The sequence below is a fragment of the Chiloscyllium plagiosum genome, unplaced genomic scaffold (assembly GCF_037043375.1).
Source record: "Chiloscyllium plagiosum isolate Xiang-an unplaced genomic scaffold, Cpla_swu_hap1 HiC_scaffold_34, whole genome shotgun sequence".
NCBI classification, from domain to species: Eukaryota; Metazoa; Chordata; class Chondrichthyes; order Orectolobiformes; family Hemiscylliidae; genus Chiloscyllium; species Chiloscyllium plagiosum.
The window spans coordinates 24,636,872-24,654,634 of record NW_028270172.1 but is presented as its reverse complement, the minus strand read 5'-3'; the positions used below and the strand labels follow the sequence as shown (position 1 = coordinate 24,654,634).

The 17,763-nt window shown below is 39.5% G+C and overlaps 1 protein-coding gene across 4 annotated transcripts in view; it reads left to right on the top strand.

Moving 5' to 3' along the window:
• Positions 1-7,138: 7,138 nt before the first annotated feature.
• LOC122564452 (sodium/hydrogen exchanger 3) overlaps positions 7,139-17,763 on the top strand; it is a 131,276-nt gene continuing 120,651 nt past the window's right edge. For 2 of the 4 annotated variants that reach the window (XM_043719350.2, XM_087978552.1), the window contains exon 1: positions 7,139-7,396. In XM_043719350.2, the coding sequence (XP_043575285.2) occupies positions 7,141-7,396 (256 nt within the window). In that variant the 5' untranslated portion in view covers positions 7,139-7,140. The remainder of the gene's footprint in view (positions 7,397-17,763) is intronic. The other 2 variants (XM_087978550.1, XM_087978551.1) reach the window with 1 other exon arrangement.

The window sequence follows — 17,763 nt, the reverse complement described above, 5'->3', positions numbered from 1 at the left end:
TCACTAATTTAAAGTAAATTTAGAACTGAGAAGAAGTTTCTGCTCCTTTCAAAAAGGAGGCAAAACCTTTAAGTAACCTAAAGATAAAAATGAGCTAAAATACTAATGTCTCTGAATTAGTGTGGCCTGAATACCCCCAGCCACAGTTGTCACTCATACTTAAACAAGTTAGGAATTCAGATTTATAACTGAATTACATCCCAAATTACTTAGGTAAATTTAATTTAAAACTTTAAATTTTAGAGACAATGTACAACGGCTTATGCATATGTAAATAACTAATTGGGCCCAGGCATGCCATATTATGTCAAATACAGCAACTGCAAACCACACTTTGCAGTCGAGTTGTTTGTAAAATAATTATGTTCCCACTCCCAGAAAACTCTAGTGCTAAAACAAAGAGCTGACATTAGCTTAAGTTGCTTTGGAAAATTACTTTTGCAGAATTTTTGCTGAATAAAATACATGCACATTAAACAAAAGAACATGTGGAATTCTTTTAACTCTTAATTACATAAGCATAGAGGAATTTGGCTACAGAACTGGCTTGAAGGTTGAAGACAGAGGGTGGTGGCAGAGGGTTGCCTTTCAGAGTGGAGACCTTTGATCAGTGGTGTGCCATAAGGATCAGTGGTGAGTCGACTATTTTTCATCATTTATATAAATAGAGTCATATAGTCATGGAGATGTACAACACAGAAACAGACCCTTTGGTCCAACTCATCCATGTTGACCAGATATCCCAACCTAATCTACTCCCATTTGCCAGCACCCGGCCCATATCCCTCAAAACCCTTCCTATTCATATACCCACTCAGATGCCTTTTAACTATTGCAGTTGTACCAGCTTCCATCACATCCTCTAGTAGCTTATTCCATACACGCACCACCCCTTGCATGGAAAGTCGCGCCTTAGGTCTCTTTTATATCGATCCCCTCTCACCCTACACCTATGCCCTTTAGTTCTGGACTCCCCCACCCCAGGGAAAAGGCCTTGTCTATTTATGCTATACATGCCCCTCATGATTTTATAAACCTCGTCACCCCTCAGCCTTCGACACTCCAAGGAAAACAGACCCAGCCTACTCAGCCTCTCCCTATAGCTCAAATCCTCCAACCCTGGCAACATCCTTGTAAATCTTTTCTGAATCCTTTCAAGTTTCACAGCATCCTTCCAATAGGAAGGAAACCAGAATTGCACACAATACTCCAAAAGTGGTTGAACCAATGTCCGGTACAGCCGGAACACAACCTCCCAACTCCTATACTCAATGCTTCGACCAATAAAGGAAAGCATACCAAATGCCTTCTTCACTATACTACCTACCTGCGACTCTACTTTCAAGGAGCTATGAACCTGCACTCCAAGGTCTCTTTGTTCAGCAACTCTCCCTAGGACATTATCATTAAGTGAATAAGTCCTGCTAAGATTTGCTTTCCCAAAATGCAGCACTTCGCATTTATCTAAATTAAACTCCATCTGCCACTTCTCAGCCCATTGGCCCATCTGATCAAGATCCCATTGTAATCTGAGGTAACCTTCTTGGCTGCCCACTACACCTCCAATTTTGGTGTCGATTTGGATGTGAACATAGGAGGTCTACTTAGTAAATTTGCAGATGACAACAAAATTGGAGGTGTATTGGACAGCGAAGATGGTTACCTCAGAGAACAATGGGATCTTGTTCAGATGGGCTAATGAGTCAAGGAGTGCCAGATGGAGTTTAATTTAGATAAATGTGAGGTGCTGCATTTTGGAAAGACAAATCAGGGCAGGAGTTATAAACTTAATAGTAAGGTCCTGGAGAGTGTTGCTGAACAAAGAAATATTGGAGTGCAGGTTCATAGTTCCTTGTAAGTGAAGTCGCAGGTAGATAGGATAGTGAAGCAGGGCATTTGGTATGTTTTCCTTTATTGGTCAGAACATTGATTTTAAGATTTGGGAGGTCATGTTGTGGCTGTACATGACATTAGTTAGGCCACTTTTGGAATACTATGTGCAATTCTGGTCTCCATCCTATGGGTGTTGTGAAACTTTAAAGAGTTCAGAAAAGATTTACAAGGAGGTTGCCAGGGTTGGAGGGTTTGACCTGTAGGGAGAGGCTGAATAAGCTGGGGTTGTTTTCCCTGGAGCATTGGAGGTTGAGGAGTGAACTTTCAGGGATTCATAAAATCATGAGGGGCATAGACAGGGTCAATAGACTTAAATTTTCCCCTGTGGTGGGGAAGTCCAAAACTAGAGGGCATAGGTTTAGGGTGAGGGGGGAAAATGTTGAAAGAGACCTAAGGGGCAACTTTTTCATGGAAAGGATGGTGTGTGCATGGAATGAGCTACTAGAGGAAGTTGTGGAGGCTGGTACAATTACAACATTTAAAAGGTTGAATTGGTATATGAATAGGTTACATGCATTTGGAAAGGCAAAGAATGGTTAGGGATAGTCAAGTCTTGAACAGCAGTCAGGATTGAGCACTTCAGAGTTTTCTTCAACAACGTGGAGAGATTGAGGCTAAATGTGAACCTCTCTCTTGTTACCACAGATTAAGCAGCTTGAGATCCTACAGCTCATCATCAAACCAATGAGACTTTGGGAGGAGCCTACTTACTGCCCTTTCTTCCAAAAGAAGAGATCCATTTTTTCAAGATAAAAATTGTTATATACATGTCATGATACTGAACCTGAAATGACAACTTTATCTGAATATATTCCTGGGAAATATAACCTACCATTGGTCACTTGGCACTTCTTTGGCACGGGTAACTGGAAAGTTGTCAGACTCCTCATTCTCCAATTGAATCATACTTGATTGCAAAACAGCTGTACATGATTGTTTGCTACAGAATTCAACAAAATATGGGACACAGATAGGGTTTTTGGTGACCAGGTATTGGGTCCTGGAACTTTTAAAAAGATGCATTAACATTTGGAATTTGGGTGAATTGTTTTAGAATATTGAGTTTTATTTAGAATGGAGTTGATTGTTTTAGCTGCCATAGTGAAACTTGTCACAGCAGTCAAAATATAAACACCATTTTCCAGATCAGTTTGTTGGATTAAGTCTCCTCAATGAGATGGAAGCTGTTAATAAAACTATTTGCTTTTAAACTTTGAAGTTATAGAACAGCTATCAAGCAGAGAAAATCCTTAAGGAACAGTTGTACTATAATTGTAATGTTGAGTTAACACACCTTAGCAGAGTTATGTGCTTTGCTGAGTGACCTCTTCACTTTTTTCTAGAGGTTAAAGCCTTCAAAGAAAATGAAAGCAAAACAGACTTCATTTCACAGCCGCATGCCTTTCCACCCAATTTGTTCACCAAAGTATCCTGCACTCCACAAGAATTAAGGACAGTTGGAAAATCTTGTCGAATGTTAACACTTTTTATATGTAGATATAATAGTGGAGAAAGGACTAGTTTGCAGCTAAATTCAATCCTGATCTTACCTTCTACTCAGCTCTTCAGCATAATTGCTGGAATGGCCATCAGACAATTTATCCTGAGGTTAATCTCTCTTTAATTTAGATGCACTAAAGACCAATCGTAGCATTCACAGCTCCTCTTTCTAATTCAGCACACAGTCAGGATCAAGAATTGTTCATTTAACATGGTTAATTCACCAAATAAATGCACTTAATAATTGGGGAAAGCTGTGCTTTACCTTTTAACAGTAATGTTGTGACAAAGAAATTTTAACATACCTGATAGTTCACTGTATAATTGTAGCCTGAACATGACAAATTAGGAAAAAATCCAGATTCAATGTGCTATCTATGCTGCTCACTGGCTTCAAGTGGGCTAACCGGGCCAGGTGCTGGGTTGTTGAAATGGCTGCCTTTGGGCTAAGGAGGGTTAAACCAGCTGGCCTGCTTTTGATCATTATCCTCTGACACCTATTGTATTGATGTCCACTGTTCCGAAAGGTGTCAAATGAGAGTGATTGGGTGGGAGCAGAATTTGGTTTATCTGAGATTGAGTCGGTTCATGGAACTGATAATCTTAACATAACCTTGATGTTGCGATCAATGATGAGTTATGCCTATGTATCTAATTGTGCACAAAATCACTCAAGGTTAAATATTTTGAATTATAAACATAATCCACCAGTTCCTGGTGTAAATAAAGCCAGGCATTAGGACAAATTCAATAAATAAGGGGCAGAATAATGACTGAGATGCCACTGCTCTAAAAATGGATAAAGTATTTCAGGACTATAAAAGCACTTTAAAAATAACCAGCTCAAAATGGATCAGGAACCATAAGTTTGGAGTTCCATTTGAAAACTGAATGGAAGTAATTCACAAAGCAATAATTTGAACTCCTTTCAATTTACTATACACTGCTCACAATATAATCTCTCCACAGGTTGATACTCAAACAACTGAAGGTACAATTATCAACGTAATGGAGTGATGAAAATTGGGAAAGCACAGGAGAACAGAAGTACAGAAGAGCAGATAACTGTGAAGTGGTAGTATGTAAGGTTAGTATGAGATTAGGGATTTAGATTGATAGTGGGATAAGGTGTCAGGTGGGTGGAGAGCCAGGCCATAATGTCAGAGGTGTGTCAGGTAAGTGAGTGTTTTTGGGTTGGTGGGTCAGGAGGAGATAAATGGACAGATTTTTAATTAGTAATATTTCAAAGAGATATAGAGAGCATGTAGGAAAGTGAATTTGAGGCCAAGATAATCTAAATGGAGAGAAACTTCAGATATTATCTGTGTAGGGGGATCTGAGTGTCTTTGTGCATGAATTTTAGAAAACTAATGTGCAGGAACAATACTTAATAAGGAACACAAATAGAATTTTGGCATTTATTGCTAAAAGAATAGAGTATAAAAGTAAGGAAATGTTGCTGTAACTGTATTAGACATTAGTGAGATCGTGAGATTGTGGACAATTTTGCTCTCCTTATTTGAGGAGATATGTAGTTGTATTGGAGCAGTTCACTAGGTTGATTCCAGAGTTGAGGGTTTGTCTTAATGAAGGAAGTATGAGCATTTTAGGCCTATATTCTATGGAGTTTAGAAGAATGAGGGGAGATCTAATTGAGCTATATAAGGTGCTAAATGGAATTGACAAATCAGACATAGAATGTTTCCTCATGTGGGGCAATCTAAAATGGGAGATCATAGTTTTAGGATAAAAGGTAGCAATAAGTAAGAGATGAGAAACTACTACTCTCAAAGTGTTGTATATCTGTGGAAGTCACTACCCAGAACATAGTGGATGCTGGCATGTTAAGCAATTTTTAAACAGGAGACAGTTTTTTAATTACCAATGCATTGAGTGGTTATGGAGAGCAGGCTAGAAAGTGGAGTGGAGGATGACATGAGATCCATTATGATCATATTAAATAGCAGAGCAGGCCTGCACGGCTGAATTCCATAATCCTTCTATGTCAGCGGCTGCTAAAAATGTCCATTAACCTTACCTAACTCTAGTTTTTTATCCCCCCCAGTAACTTGCAAGAAAATCATATCCAGGGTCTGCCTGTTAGCTTCACTCAAATGTATGGGGGTCAGATCATGGATACTTGACTTGCCAGGGCTGCCAATTATATAATTGTTTGGCGTTCAAAGTTCATTTTAATGAGGGCCTTAAAAAAGGAAAAATGTTTTGTGGTGCAGTGGGTAAGCATTCCAAGGCTCTGGGGCTGAAATTCCAGGTTCAAGTCCATCAGGACGTTTGGATGGTGCATTCATAGCCTGGCCAAACAGGCTGATTGTCAGCCTAAACATCTTGCCAATATATCACCTTGCTAATCAGCCATTCCTATGGAAGGCTATGGCAAACCACTGCAGGACTTGGTCCCTAAGCATGTACCAATCCATTAAAGTCCATGGGCTCACCCTTGTAAATAAGGATGGGGCAAAAAAACAAATTTAAACAGGGGAAAATGAGATAATGTGGTGCAGAACCTTTGGGAAGAAATTCTAGCGCTTATAACAGATGAATTTAATATGCTGAAATATTCCAGGCCTGCTGGGGTTGTAATGGATGAGGAAAGGTTGAATGTGAAAATACCAGCATACCTGGTGGTTGGTCTTATAATGTTGTTTCTTCAGAGTTTTATCGGGGTTGGGGTGTGGAGGTGAAGGGTGTATCTGAGAATCCATCAATCCATTGTCAGCAGCTATTAGGATTGTTAAAAAACTGAGCTTATTAAAGGCCAGTTCTGATCTGAGAAGGGTACATATGCTTCCTGGGGAAAACCACAGGAATGGAGACTGGCAAACAACAGGAAGCTTGTAGCATATGGCCCAGAAAATGATGCATACTCATGAAATGATCAGAGAGAGGTTCTTCCTGGTCTTGTACTGCCAAGTTCCATCTAGATAGCTAAGGTGGCACCACTGTGGAAGCTCAGGCCTAGTGACTGCTCCCTCGCTCTTCCTGAGCCTGTGTTGTAGACTTGGAAATGGTCCTATATTTCCAGTTCCTGCCTCAGAGAAAATGCTGCCAAATAACTCAGCAAAAACACAATCGAGCCAAGATGCACCTATTTCTACACAACTTGGTTGCTCAATACAGAAAGTTGTTAATCCAGATCATCTCACACTGGCTTTCCTTCTGTCATTTTACTCAATTTAGCTTTTGTTAAATTTGCCTTCCCTGTCTCAAATAGCTTCACAGTGAGTTGTCACTTTTGTGGTAACTTGAGGTTCCTGCTTCCCTTAAACTTTAAAAAAAATTCCTTAACACATTAACCATTTTTATCCTCTAATGAAATAGTCGATGATCTTTTTTTCTCTATTTTAAGCAGAAAGGTGACGGATTTGGAGTTGGATATCAGGCAAAGCTCTTGAATGAACTGAAATTAGAGTATTCGTGAAAGATTAAAATGGACCGTGTAGAAACCCGTAGGTAGGGTGAACACTTTAGGGACAGCTGATTGCACGAATTGTTTAATGTTGTAATTCAATATCAAAAGCAAGATGTTTGAGATATCTGACAAAGCGTGATAATACAGACTTCCTCCTTCCCTGATGTTTTCAGGGAGCTGCAAATTGACTCCTTCCTCACCTTTTAATTGGTTGCCTTAATAAATAGGGCGGCTGGGAGGGGTGGTTTTAAATAGTTGGAACCGGTTTCACTGAAAGCTTGAACATAGTGAGACACACATTCACACACGCTGAGGTGATGGGGAGAGCTAGGAGTGTGGTCGGCTGGGTTTTGCTGACAGCCCTCGCTGTGTTATTGTGCTGCCCGGCAGCTCTGAGCTCGCTGGATGAGGGACACCCGGACAGTGATACCGAACACGGAGAGTCTCACGGGGATGGCGAGTCTCATGAGGGTAACGAGACTGCCTTTCACATTGTCACCTTTCATTGGGAGCATGTGCAAGCCCCCTATGTCATCGCACTGTGGATTCTCGTGGCCAGCTTGGGTAAAATAGGTGAGTGATGGGACATTGCCTGACTGTAAATGTCCTGGGGACTTTTCTTTCTTGGACCTTTTCTCTCTGTCTCGGTCTCTCCCTCTGTCGAGCCTGGAACATGTAGCTATACTCTAGCTATGGTGGAATGTTAAGTATGCATGTATTTGTGCCCTGAATCCCTTCACTGGTTTTGGATGGAGAGACTTCCACTTTAAACCCAGTCAGTAAAAGTTCCCCGCTGTGATCTTATTGTGATGCTGCCAATCTGATTCTCGGATCACTGACAAAAAAGTGGTTTTGGGCGGGGGTCACCAGGATGATACCTAGGCTGGGTGGGAGATTTTCTACATAATATAGGGTGAGTTAGAGAAGGGGAAGTGTCACAAAAGTCACTGAGATGGATTGACAAATCATTTTTTTTTAAACACACAAAAAGACCTAGTTATGTCAGTGTTATTTCAAAACATTGCTCCATACTTAGTTTAGTCATAGTATTCCATGTTATTTTAATACCAAAACTTAGGCTGAAAGTGATGTCTTGTCAGTAGGCAGTATTTGGAAAGATTAGTGGAGTCATCCTTTACCCTTCTGTGAACATTGTATAAAAGACCTTAATGTGCTTGAGTTGGCCACTGTATTTCATACATTGTAATACTGCCTACTCTTTGGGGTACTTTCTCAAAACATTTTGAGATCCCAAGGTGTCATTTAAATGCAATTTTTTTTCACTGATCTTTCGGTTAAAATCTATTGTGAATTACACTCCTGGTAATGGACATGACTGTTAAATTTGATTCATTTGGTTTTAAAAAAAAATCTTTCTCCCTGGAGAGTAATCTTTGTAAAGATGTACAATAAACCTGCATTTATATAATGTGCCAAACTTAATGTTTCATTATGATTAGCCAAATTATTATAAGGACCAAAGGAGATGATGAATGTTTCCCTATTAGGAATTTTTTAAAGCCACTGCCAACTTTTACAAATTAGTATCCGTACATGTTGCAAGCAATGTTTTGTTTTGATTAAAATAATTGGCAGGTTGTCTTTTGTCGCTTTTGTTATAATAGCGGCCAAGAGTGAAACCATGATATTTAGAAAATCTTGCAAATAAGCCTGCTTTTTAACCTCTGGTCCAGATATTGGAGCTGGGATCCTTTTGCCCCAATCCACAGTTTTGCTTGTATTGTGGTTTGTGTTAATCCATACCTGGACATTTATTTTTACAAAGACATTGTGCAAAAAGATGTGTTGTTTTGAATGAAATATTAAAGCAACAACCTATCCATTTACTTAAGTGTAACATTTTTTGGTGCAGAAGTTTGTTTGGTTACTGCTATGCAATGTCTGTATTGTAAAGTAATTCTAAGTTAGGCAATTTTGGAATATTTGGGGATGTGGTAATTAAACATCTGCAATTCTGGATTTGGCAAGGGTGGGCAGGGTAGAAGACTGCTAATAGTGTCAAATTAATAAAAGATGTGCTGAGATTGGGAAGAATAGCCAAAGATTGGAGAAAAAATTAAAGTTAGAGAGGCACAATCTTTGTGGTGATTTTTAAGCAGCAGGATGCAGATTTAAATTTTTACGAGTTGGAGATGCCGGTGTTGGACTGGGGTGTACAAAGTTAACAATCACACAACACCAGGTTAGAGTCCACCAGGTTTAATTGAAAGCACTAGCTTTTGGAGCGCCGCTCCTTCATCAGGTGATTGTGACAACCACCTGATGAAGGACCAGCGCTCCGAAAGCCAGTGTGCTTCCAATTAAACCTGTGGTACTATAACCTGGTGTTGTGATTTTTACATTTTTTGTAGGGCATATAATAGGCAAGATGTTCATTGTTTTATGGACTGAGGTATATTGAAAGAGGAACATGAGTTTGGCCAGGATACCATTTTATAATATTTTTGAATCTGGAGGAGATCAAGGCATGACTGGGGGGTTTAGCAACAGAAGTGGTCACTGTTAGTGAGGTAGCAATCAGGGAGCCTTTGTGATGGTGAGAATATGGGGTCAGAAAATCAGCTCCTGTTTGTCGGGCACCATTTGGGTTAATCAGAAGTGAGAATAGATTTGTTGGCAAAGATACTGTGTTTCAGTGAGGGACTGAGAAGTATTTTTAACTGGAGAAAACAATAGCTCATGACAGACATGATATCACAGGCAGGTTGACAACATGGGAGCAGTGATGAGGTGGAGAGGAGTCAAGAGGTAGAGTTAGGTACACTTGGAATCTGCTGCCTTTTTATTCTCTGAAAACCTGCAGCATCAGACATGTAAGAGGCAAAAAGGAGCGAAGAGCAGATTCACAGGGAAGTACAGGTCTTAAAATGCAGGTTTTAAGAATTCGGTGATTTTACTTTTTCTAATTTTAATCTATTTTTCTGGTCAACCTGTTCACAAATGTTATTGTAGACCTCTGGAACAAGTGTGAATTTAACCTGGCCCTCCCGATCCAGGATTATGAACACTACCTCTGAGCCACAAAATGACCTCTGCATTGGTTAATATGTGATCAGTAAGTGTGGGATCAGATGAGAATAGTAGCAAAGTTGGAAGAAATGTTTGAAGGAGAGAGTATATCAAATACACTGAAGACTGCACTGAGATTTTGGAAAGATGAAACACAGTTGAGTACTGTCTCTTGTGAAGTTGATTAGTGTGATTTTAGTGTTGTAGCTAAAGGATGTAAATCTGACAGCTGAGGTTCAAACAAGAAATTGCTTCAGCATTATTGTTATTCACTATTGCCATGTGCTACACTATCTTGTATTTACATTACTCTTCAGGGCATGGTATATCTTGATCTGCTGGACTGTGTGCCCTGGTGCCTCCAGTGTTGACATCTTGGACCAGATTGCTGATGAAATGTCCATGATCCATTTAAAAAAAAACAAGGACGCAGATTTTTCTTGTAAACCAGTGCTACATTGGAGTTGTATTGATTTTGAAGGGTATTCTTGCAACTTTCATTAATAACTCTACAAAGTTTTAACAGTCCTGTCTCAGCCCTCCCTCTTTTTCAATTGCATAATTGGCCAATCCATGGAACAAACTTGATAATGGGTTGACGTCAACTACAAAAAGACTTAATGACTAAATAATATGGATCAAATTTAATTTTTGAAGGACAAAACCAAAAATAGTTGTGCTTTGAAATATAAATAGTTTTTCAAAACAAACTTCCCTTTTAATCATTTATTGTTCTATTCAGGAAAAATCCTTTGAAGTACGTTGGGCTTTTAATTGACTGTATTGAAATTTTGAAGGATTTCAAGGTATTAATTAGAACTTTTTTTCTGTTCATCCTGATGCTACAGTTAGGAGATTCCATGCTTGGTAAGTAGGAGCCACGTAGTGCAGAAAAGCTAGAAGTAGTTTCTTTGATCTATGGAGAATATGCTAAATCTTAGCTGATATTGTGATAGAGCTCTGTACTTGCATTGAGAGAAAACAAATTCTACAAATTCTCCTGATTTCCTATTCAGTGATTCATGCTGTATAACACATGGGGTGAGGCTTGCACTGTACTTGATGTGATAAACACATCCACACTGCCATTACCCTCATTGTAATTGGATGCAGTTGATAACTACTGTTTATAAGTGAAGAGTGTGGTACCTGAAGGCCATTAGCTTGCATTGAATTGGCCAGCACTTTCCTTGATTTAGATTAGATTACTTTACAGTGTGGAAACAGGCCCTTCGGCCCAACAAGTCCACACCGACCCATCGAAGCACAACCCACCCAGACCCATGTCCCTACATTTACCCCTTCACCTAATACTACGGGCAATTTAGCATGGCCAATTCACCTAACCTGCACATTCTTGGATTGTGGGAGGAAACCGGAGCACCCGGAGGAAACCCACGCAGACACTGGGAGAATGTGCAAACTCCACACACAATTGCCTGAGGCGGGAGTTTGAGGAATAGTAAGTGAAAATACATGTCAATAGACATTGTCTGCATGAGTTGGTAATACTTAAGTTACACGCCTACTCAATCTAACCTGGTAATTGAATTTTCAATAGTACATTATTACTAAATGATGTGATTTGATGGAATGTTCGCTAAACACTGGTATAAAAGATGTTACAAATATCTGATTGTCACTGCAACATGCATTCTTTTAATACAGTCTCACTCACAACAGTGCAATTAAATATCAAGAAGTGAGTTGGTAGGGTGTTATTTGATCCCTGGATCTATTCACAATTGGAGAAAACGAAGCTTGAAGCTTTCATGAATTTTACATGATGCTGATTAATGCTATCTTAGGTGACATGTCAGCTCTAGTAGTGTATTGACCTTGACTCAATGAAAGGACCCTTGCCTTTCAGTCAATTAAAGGTGAAGGGGCATTTTTCCTAGTGCTATCTAGTGACTCTGTGCTCCTCACTGGTGAGGTGAGGACAGGCCATTTTGTTTTTCACCACTGTTCACAACAGGGAGTCTATCACTTTGCCACTTGCCCTGCATAATCTTTGGCTGACTTCCTGCTTTTAGATATTAAAACAAGCTCTTATCAAGTGGAACGAAAAGGCTCACAGTATTTAATTGAAGAATCGAGAGGAGTTATAACTAGGCAAAAGTGAGGACTGCAGATACTGGAGATTAGAGTCGAGAGTGTGGTGTTGGAAAAGCACAGCAGGTCAGGCAGCATCTGAGGAGCAGGAACATCGATGTTTCGGGCAAAAGCCCTTCATCAGGAATGATTAGTAGTCATCAAGAGTTATAAGTAAACAAGCAGCAGGCTGGAAGAACACGGCAAGCCAGGAAGCATCAGGAGGTGGAGAAGTTGATGTTTTGGGTATAACCCTTCTTCAGGAATGGAGGTTGGGATAGGGGAAGCTGTAGATAGTGGTGGAGGGAGGGTTATGGGTGTGGAGAGGGGCAGAGTGGTGAGGTACTGATAGATGAATACTGGTGATGGGTATGACCTGGTTGAACAATGAGGAATGAATCTGGTTGGTAGTTGGAAGGAAAGGTTGGCCAGAGAGGTGGAAGTGAGTAGGCAGGGCTGGAAAGGGAGTCAGGGGATGGTGAGAAGGCTATTTGAAATTGGGGAACTCAATGTTGAGTCCTTCGGGCTATGGGCTACCCAGGCATAAGATGAGTTATTGCAGTAGCCTGGTCAATATCTTAATCCTATTATCTGGTCGCTAACGTTTTAAGTTAATGGACTGAATTCCTATGTTAGTGACTGCACCTCAAAAATACTTCAGCTGGGATGTGCTTATCACACAGGGCAATGCACAGGAATATCTATTTAAGGGAAGAACCAACGTTTATGCTGAGGACAGTGTTGATTATTTGCCAAGTGATTCAGTACTCTGCTCTCATTTGGTATAAATATTGGTTTTCCCTAAATATGTATTGTAAGTTGTCTTGATGAGTAAAAGACAAAAGCTTTCACCAGTGTGTTGTTTTTGGCAATATTCTGGTTTTGTATTACCAAGTGACGGCTATATTAGTGTAGTCATATTGGTAAAATAGTAAATGATGTGGACAGCTTTGATCTGGGCCAATACTTTAAAATTGGGAATAGGACAAGAGGATATGGGTTCAAATTAAGGAATGGCAACTTTGGAACAAATATCAGGGAGATGTTTTTCATCGCCATTGAAAAAAGAAACAGTGAAATCCTCCTAAAACATTTTAGCTTCTGCCTCTGAGTGTTTCAGAGGTTGACAATGAAGAAACAATTTAATGTAGGTTCCTCGTGGAAAAATCCTCAAATTTTAGCTGAAGATGTTTTTGCTGTATTTTTGAATGCTTGATGGGAGACCTCCTCTCCAAACAGTGCCATAAGTACTTGATGTTTAAGAAATTTTCATCAGTAAAGGACCTTTTAATTTTGAATTCTAGACATCCCACAGCATTTTATAGCCAATAAAGTCCTTTAGCTATTTTCGTATGTAGGTTTGCATCTCCTTTGAAGAGTGTCACCTCTGACACTTCAGTGCTTTATTAAAGGAATGCTACGCTTTAACCTAAATTTGCACTCGCGTTCTAGAACAGAATTTTAGCCCTGGAGCCTTCTGCCTTTTGGGTGAATGCCACTAATTGTGTGGATGTGAAAAGGAACGCAATACTTAACACATGGAGCAAAGCAATGCCTCTTTGCTTGTGTTAAGTAGTAATTGTTCCCCTCATTCAATTCACACTGTGGGGATACTGGTTTTATTATATTTTCTGACTGGTGTTAATGATACAGAGTCCAATTAATGAGCCCGATCACTCTTTTGGGGGGTGTCATCAATTTAAATGATCAAAACATGACGTCCCAACGTATAAATCAATGCACTGATTTTAATAGCCTTTCTCACTCTTTAATTGCAATAACTTTTATAGAAACCCAGAGATTCTTTGAAGATCTCCATTGAGTGATGAATTGCAGCCTTTTGAAGTTCAGCTTGTCCTACTGCCTTCAGATATAATTGTATGATCTTTTAAAAAAGAGCAGCAGTAAGGTGTACTGAACATTTGCACTTTGATTTGCAAATGCTACTTGGTGGGATAGATCAGAGGCTTATTATTGCAATTGAAGTGGCATATTTACTATAATAAACCTCACTAGGAAGTCAAATCACTTTTTCTCTTTCTCCGTTGTGTTGTGTTGATGCATATGGCCTGGTGATGGTTGGTGGGAAAGCCCAGAATGAAACTAACTAGCATGAAGCACAGAGCTGTCTGCCACCGAATGAATCGAAGCTCCCATTTCATTATGGCACAATGTACCTATCCTGGGAGGAGATTTGAAGCTATTAAAACTATGTCGGGTTTTAGTAATAAACAGGGAAAGCTGTAAAGAGTTCTAATGCCTATGGTCATCGAGCTAAAGTTGGTAAATTTAGCCTATATTCAGAATGAAACCTGACACATTTGTTGTACGTGGCACAATAAATCATTGTGTTGTCTGTTCATCCATTGCGGGAGAGTTCTGAGTATATATGTATGTACAGATAGCAAAACATTGTGTGGTCACAGCACTCGTGAAAGCCTTGGTGGCCTATTGCTGTCCTCCATCTCCAATGAAGTTGTTTTTCATTTCTTCATTGGTGAAAACTTGAGGCCTAATGATTATTTTCGGATGATCTGATCAAACCTCTGAATACTTGGACCAAAATCACGTGTTCCATTTTTGCTTTACTCTTAAGGTCTTCAGGACCCTGGAGCAACTTTGTGATGTCACGGAGCTACACATGGCTGTGTATAAATAGTGTGTAAGGGGAGTTGGAGGACATGGCACTACACAACGCTAGAACACGTTAGCAAGAGTTGAGGGCACAAGGATGTGAAGGTAGATTAGTCCTTGTTAATGCTTTGTATAAAATCTCAATTCCTTTGCTTCTATTCTGCATTAGCTGATGTATGGATTATTCATTTTGCAGTGAAAACCTTTTCTTTCTCCACAAAGAACAGCGATCTGTTCTTTCGGCGTTCAATGGGGCAGCTCAAAATATTGAAGTTATTGCAAGGTATATGAGGTCTCTTATGCTAACTATCATGATTTCTAACTATCTTTTTTTTTTAGTTTAAAAGATTAGTGCATAAGACCTTGGAACTGAATAACCATATTGTAGGGTTATTCTTTATTCTTTTTCCTACTGTTCTTCATGATGTGTGCATTGCTAGCCTTTGTCAAATTCCTGTTCACAAAAGAAGTGATGGCTGGTGTTTTGCTTAGTAGAGGATATTGTAATTTGGTACAGCCATAGAGCCATGAAACAGACCCTTCGATCCAACCCATCCTTGCATTGAGGATAAATGTTTGAGGTTGAGGGAATGGAAACTAATAATAATGGACTGGTTGGCTGATTAACCTTAACTTTTTGTTGAAGATTGCTATCATGAGAAAATCTTGTGAAAATGGGAATAGGCCAGAACAAATAAAGCAAGCTGAAATGGCAAAATGACAGATTTCTCTTTCAAAAAACCGGGCAAGAAATAGCAAAACAATTTGTTACAAGTGCAGAAGAACAGTAGCAATGGAAGTTGAAGACACTGGAATATTTTCCCGATCAGAGTTGTTTCAGTGTGATTTTGGACAAGTTAATTGAGTGAATGGGCAAATGCATGACAGATGAAATAGAATGTAGACAAATGTGAGATCCACTTTAGCAAAATCAAGAAAGCAGCTTATTATCTAAATGGTGACTTGGATTCAAAATTCTGAACAGGTCTAGACATGGTAAACTCCAGAAGGATATTTCTGATGACCAGGGGTCATAGTCTAAGGATAGAGGGTAGGTGGTTGGGACTGAAATGAGGAAAGATATCTTCATCCAGGGAGTGATGACCTTATGGAATTCTCTGCCACAGAATACTGTTGAGGCTAAATCATTGCTTTCAAAAAGAAGTTCTAGTCCTTACGTTGAAGGGAATGGGGCAAAAGCAGGAACAAAGTATTGAGTTGGATGATCAACTATGATCCTTTTGAATGGTGGAAAATGTCTGTATGGTCAAATAGCCTACTCTTGCTCCTGTTTTCTATGTTCCTATCATTTTCTGCCACTGATAGTATGATCCCACCAATGAGCATGGTCTTCTTGCCCTCTCTCTTACTTTCAAAGGGATAGATCTTTCAAACTTTCTTCTCATTCTTCCCTGTCACTTAGTAATCTTTTCCTTCCCCTTTTGTACTATTGTTCAAAGGCCAATTTTATTGAGAGAAAGCAATTTGGATTGAGCCATGTTCATTTTTCTATAGATTACCAAGATTTGCATAGATGTTGCCTTAACTGAGTGCCTCCAAGTTAACTGCTGCTTTCGATCCCAAGTATTTCAGTTTCACTGGACATTTTCCATTTAAGAACCATCTTTGTCTTTAACTTCTTGCGCTGTTTCAAAACAGGATGGATGTTAGTTTTGGGAATAGTAGGCTTTTTAATTTTCTTAGTCACTATTTTGAATACTGATGATTATGTTTCTTCTCCACCCACTCCCACCTTTTTGCTCACTGCAGTACAGATTTTATTTATCACTTGCTTTGGCCACTACAGTTATCCTTTTCCGAAATATCCTATCTTCAAGTCACTGGAGATTTTTTTTACACATGAGTCCTTAACACTGATCCAATTCTGAGTGAACAGAATGTCTGACACTCCTGTTTATGTCTGTCAGGGCTCCCTGATTGGGGCTGTTAATCTAGTGCAATTAGGAAACTTGTATTCTCAGAGGTCCACCTGGTTATCACTAAATTATGTTAACAGGTTTCTTTAAATACTTTGCAAACTTATTAATGGGCCACAGTGCGAATTCTTCTACTACAGAAACTGTGTTTTTTCATATCAGTCAACAGGGTGGCTTCTCTTAACAAGGCTGAAGTATTTTGGGCTTCCACAAAAACAAAGGGCTACCCACATTCACGAAACTGTACTGTCAACACTTAATGTGATTGAATGTCCTTCCAGAATTTAGACTGATCTTCACGGTAGATTTCCAGTGGCAACATATTGACCGAGTTTGCCTGATCTGAGAGCTAAGGTTGACAATTAAGTGTTCCTGTTCCATCTGATTTCCCAACCAATCTGCACCCTCTTCTCGTGCTGTAAGAATTGGTTTTGTCCTTCTGATATTTTAATGCTGTTTCTTGCATCCTTGTCCTGATGAGTGCAAAATTAATAAAAACTCCAATTATCAATGACCCTGAGATGGAAGTATACTGACGATCTAAATGTGGCTGATATTGGTGATTATATTTGATTGGGAGTGATTTAAGGCTTACTGAAAAGATTGGGGGGCGGGTGTGCTGTTGTGGGGCAGTGGTTATGTCCATAACCTCTGAACTCGGAAGCCCATTTTTAAGTTCCACCTGCTTCAGAAGTGTATAATAACATCTCTGAAAAGATTAATTAGAAAGTATCTATCTGTCTTGCTGATTCTTTCTGATAATATTAACTACCTGACAAACAAACATTTCCCTCTACAGAATTTTAATTTTCACTTTTTTCCTTTTATTTTAAACTTACACACACAACATGAGCAAAGTGAACAAAAGTTGATGCTGATCAATGCTAAGAACAGTTTGTGGGTCTTTTTCTTTACCATTGCTTTTTTTAAAATTCAGTTGTGGAATGTGGGTGTTGCTCGCTGGCCAGCATTTATTGCGAGTACCTAGTTAACCTTGAAGGTGGAGGTGAGCTGCCTTGCACCTTGCAATCCATGTGCTGTAGGTCAATCCATAACGCCCTTCGAAAGGCATCAAACCTGATGTAACTTGAAGCTTAATCTAAAAACTGTGGTTGAATTTAAAGTATTTCATAATCCACCTCTTCAGACATGTGATGACTTTTCTCTGGCAGGTGGAACTTAAATGGGGAACAGCTATCCCAGACATGGAGACATGACCGCTGTGTTACAAGATACCTATGGTTT